General features: G+C 42.9%; 1 protein-coding gene across 1 annotated transcript; it reads right to left on the bottom strand.

The window, feature by feature from the left end:
• Nucleotides 1–6: 6 nt before the first annotated feature.
• On the bottom strand, nt 7–2,815 carry LOC103137468 (zinc finger protein Gfi-1b-like). The gene is made up of 2 exons (XM_007551215.2): nt 2,504–2,815; nt 7–1,013 (listed from the first exon to the last, which is right to left on the bottom strand). Exons 1-2 carry the CDS (start codon nt 2,682–2,684, stop codon nt 100–102), a joined length of 1,095 nt encoding a protein of 364 aa, XP_007551277.1. The 5' UTR covers nt 2,685–2,815; the 3' UTR covers nt 7–99.
• Between the last annotated feature and the right edge of the window lie 1,142 nt (nt 2,816–3,957).

The raw sequence follows: 3,957 nt of genomic DNA, 5'->3' as shown, positions 1-3,957 counted from the left end.
ATCAGCAAATATAAATATCTTTATAACTGTAAAAAAAAATTAAATTGTCACCAAGTTGCTTCTTCTATAAAGTTATTCTCTTCATATAAAGCACGCCTGTCACTTTTTCTGAGCGTGGGTGCCCAGGTGGGATTTGAGGTGGCCGCTCTGCAGGAAGCCCCTCCCACAGACGTCACACCTGTACGGTCTCTCTCCTGTGTGGCTCCTCATGTGCTTCTTCAGGTGGCCGCTGTGGGTGAAGCTCTTGCAGCACAGCGAGCAGCAGAAGGGCTTCTCGCCCGTGTGGATCCTCATGTGGATCTTCAGGTCGCCCTTGCGTCGGCACTCCTTGCCGCAGACGTGGCAGCGGTGCAGCTTCAGGCCCGCGTGGCCCGCCATGTGCTCCTTCAGCGAGGTCGTGCTCCTGAACAGCTTCCCGCACAGGGGACAGCACTTGGAGTTCTCGTGGGACCGGCGGTGCACTTCGAGGCTCTCGGCGGACTCGAAGGTCCCGCCGCACACGGCGCACAGGACGCCGACGTCCCTGGAGTGGGCTTGGAAGGCGTGGTTCATCAGGAGGTGGCTGGAGGGGAAGCAGTCGCCGCACAGAGAGCACCGGTAGTCGGCTCCGGGTGAGTTCAGGTGGGATGAATCCGAGTCTCTAGGCGAGACGAAGCTAGGCTGGCCCTGTTCCATTAGGTCAGGTGGAAAAACGGCCACGGTGTCGTCTTGTGGAGGAGGCTTGACCTCGGCCGGCTTCACTTCCTGGGGCTCCTGAAACTCGTCGGGTTCTGAGTTTTGAGTCCAACGATGCCTGGGTGGTTTTGCGTCTTCCTGCTCAAGCTCCTCCCCGACAGAAGCCTGAGGAAGATTTAAGGCATCTTCATCGACGCCAGGCTGGTGTCGCTCGTCCTGATCGGCAGCCCAGAGCTCGTCGTGGTCTTCCTCCTTAATGTGGTGAAGGTCCGGAATCCACTGGGTTCCCTCACGGAGCCGGGACTCATGAGGAGTTTGGTCTTGGGTCTGAGGAACGTCTGAAAGAGAAAATGAACCTTTTAGTTTTTAAGTCCTTGATTTACACTCAACGCAGTCATACTTCTTGAAAATATCAACCAGAAAACAAGAAAATGTGGCAGCATATTCATATCCGTTGAGGTGTTTGTTCATTTCCTTCAACAATCCAAACCTCTAAGGTTTACTTCTCCCAACCTAAATATAAATATTACATTTTTCTGGTACAAAATATGAAACAGTTAAATCCCAACATTGGGATTATCTCTTCTTTTTAATTCCATAGTTTAACACAACCCAGATCAATGGTTCAGCAGTAACTATAAATCCCAGCTTCCTACACATATTTCATGTCAAAATCCACATCATTACAAACTCAGATTTCCAGAGTCCATTTTAGTCAACTTTATAAATGTAAGTAATAACTTTCACAATAAACATATCACAGCTATTTTTACACTGGTGCACATCCATGGACAGAGAAATGAATGGACTGATGGCGGTTTATAGGGAATCCATGGCTCAATAATGTTGAGAAGTTGTTTTTCATTCAAAGTTTTGGGTTTGATTCGTCTTGCCACGTGTTGAGCAACGCATTTATCACCAGGTTGCCAACTGATCTGGGCAGCTAGATGGATGCATAAAACCTTTAAAGGTTTTATGCATCCATAAGCAATGGGAAATTGACTCGAGCCTGGAATTACAAAAACCTCTGTTTTTTCTTTTGTTTTGATCCAAGCATGGAAAATACCTCAACCAAACTCCACAGATTCCGACCTGCACAAAACCCCTACAGATAAAAGGGGCGAACCAGTATTTGAAAATAAAACGTCAGAGGAGATATAAAGAAAAAGAAAGAGTAACTTCAGTCCCAGAGGTCAACCAAAACACTTTCTCACCCAGCAGGAAACCCGTGGATGGTCTACCAGCTGATGTGAAACAGGAAGCTTCACCTGAGGTACAGGTAAGAGTTCCAACAGCGATGGAAATCATCAAGATCTTCCAGTATTGAAGATCAGCTCTTCAATACTTTCTCCCTGTCATTCCATTGTGCCACATATATCTTAATGTAAAGACACTTACCTAATAATGAAAGTATTTATATATTTCTTATTTAAAACTAAACACATTAGAAAATAACTCTAAAATCTCATCGCTGTAGCCAGTTTATTTCCACAGCTACACAGAGAGACATGCATCTACTGCTACTGCTAAGATATGGTAGAATTGTCCTGGATAATGATAAATATAACATTTTAAACTTTATGAGTTAAAAAGAGGCAGTGTTGTAGTATTTTTTGGGGTTTTATAAATGGAGTGAAGGGCTGGAATGATAACAGTAAAAGCCTACAATAATGCAATAAGCAACATTTTGATGCAGAAGCTGGAAGTAGTGACATGCTGAGATACCAGGAGAACCGTGCTGGTTCTACTGCTTTGTCGGATCTGGACAGTGGTGCTGTTCGTGTTTTGGACCCAGTCCGCCCCGTGGGGTCAGCAGCGGTGAACACACCTGTCCTCTGACTCTGCAGCTCCAGCAGCAAAGCTTGCAGCCGATCGATCTCCTGCTTGGAGTTGGACGCTTCTTCTTCGTATTTGGCGATCGCTCCTTCGAAAACCTCCAGGATTTCTCCGAGCACCGCCGTGAGCCGCTCGTTCACGAAGGCCCTGAGCAGCAGCGGAGACATTTTCATAAAGGTGTTTGTTAAATAAATAAATTAATTAATTAAAAAACAACCTAAATGACCCCGTGTGGAGGTTAATAATAAAGCTGCTAGGGAGGGGAGGAAGGGGGTCTTTTCTTCGTTGATGTTTGACCCGAGCGGCTTGCATCTACAGCGTGTCGCTATCGCCCTCTGCTGGATAAAATAGAAATTGACACAGTTCCCTACCAAGACGCTTTGAGTGAACATATTCGACCATAGACAGCACATTTTTGTTTTTTGCTGACATATGATTTATACAATTTATCTAGCCTTCTGATCATTGGTTATAGCTCACCTGTTTTCATTTTCAACCCAAATATCTCAACAAATTACACATTTAATGGCATATCATCAGATATTTATCGGTTTATTTATTTTGCATTCATGTGAATTTTATATATTTTAATTTCTATATATCATAGTACTGATATCCCCTGAACTTTTTCTATTCTTGTAACATTACAAATAGTGTATTTATCAAGGTTTTTATTGATAGACTTAAAGAAAGTAGTGCACAGGTGTGGAATTGAGTGGAAAATGAAACATGAAGTTATTTTTATTACTAACATCTTAAAAATGTGGAATACATTTTTTATTTAAAGCCATATAGTCCATACACACCAACAGTTGGTACTCAAAAACCACATTTGCTTTAATAACTCCCATCTCTATGCCAGCTTTGCACTTCTAAAATTGTCTAAAATTCACGCAAAATAGCTATGCAATCACATCTTTTATGTTAGTTTTATAATTATCATTATTTTTGTTTAAAAAAAAAACAACAACAAAAACTAAGCTGTTTTTACTTTGACAGTAGGATAGTTTTTCTGGTCAAAAATGAAAAAATCAAAGCAGAAAATGAAACCCATGTGTTCAAAAGAAAAACAATTCTCACACTCTGGTTTCCTTTGATGCAAACCATTTGGTGGGAACGCAAGATCCCTGGAGTCTGCATGTTCTGACAGGGTCACATCCTTCTGACTCCCTTCACTCAGCGAGGTCACAGTGGAAATGTGACATTAGTTTGCTAATGCAGAGCTAAGTCGTGACCCCACTGCTCACCGCTTCCTCTCGTCTCCCCAGTAGACCATCCGTCCCATGCTGAGCTAAAGGAGATGAGAGGACAGGCGTGATGTGATCCGTACAGCGTGATCTCCGTCTGCAGCAGGAAATAATAGATAGATAGATAGATAGATAGATAGATAGATAGATAGATAGATAGATAGATAGATATTAAAAATTTCTGTATTATTAAAATTGA

The sequence above is a fragment of the Poecilia formosa genome, unplaced genomic scaffold (genome assembly GCF_000485575.1).
Source record: "Poecilia formosa unplaced genomic scaffold, Poecilia_formosa-5.1.2 Scaffold40, whole genome shotgun sequence".
NCBI lineage: Eukaryota > Metazoa > Chordata > Actinopteri > Cyprinodontiformes > Poeciliidae > Poecilia > Poecilia formosa.
Note: the sequence above shows the minus strand (reverse complement) of the source record. Positions and strands in the feature narration are given on the sequence as shown.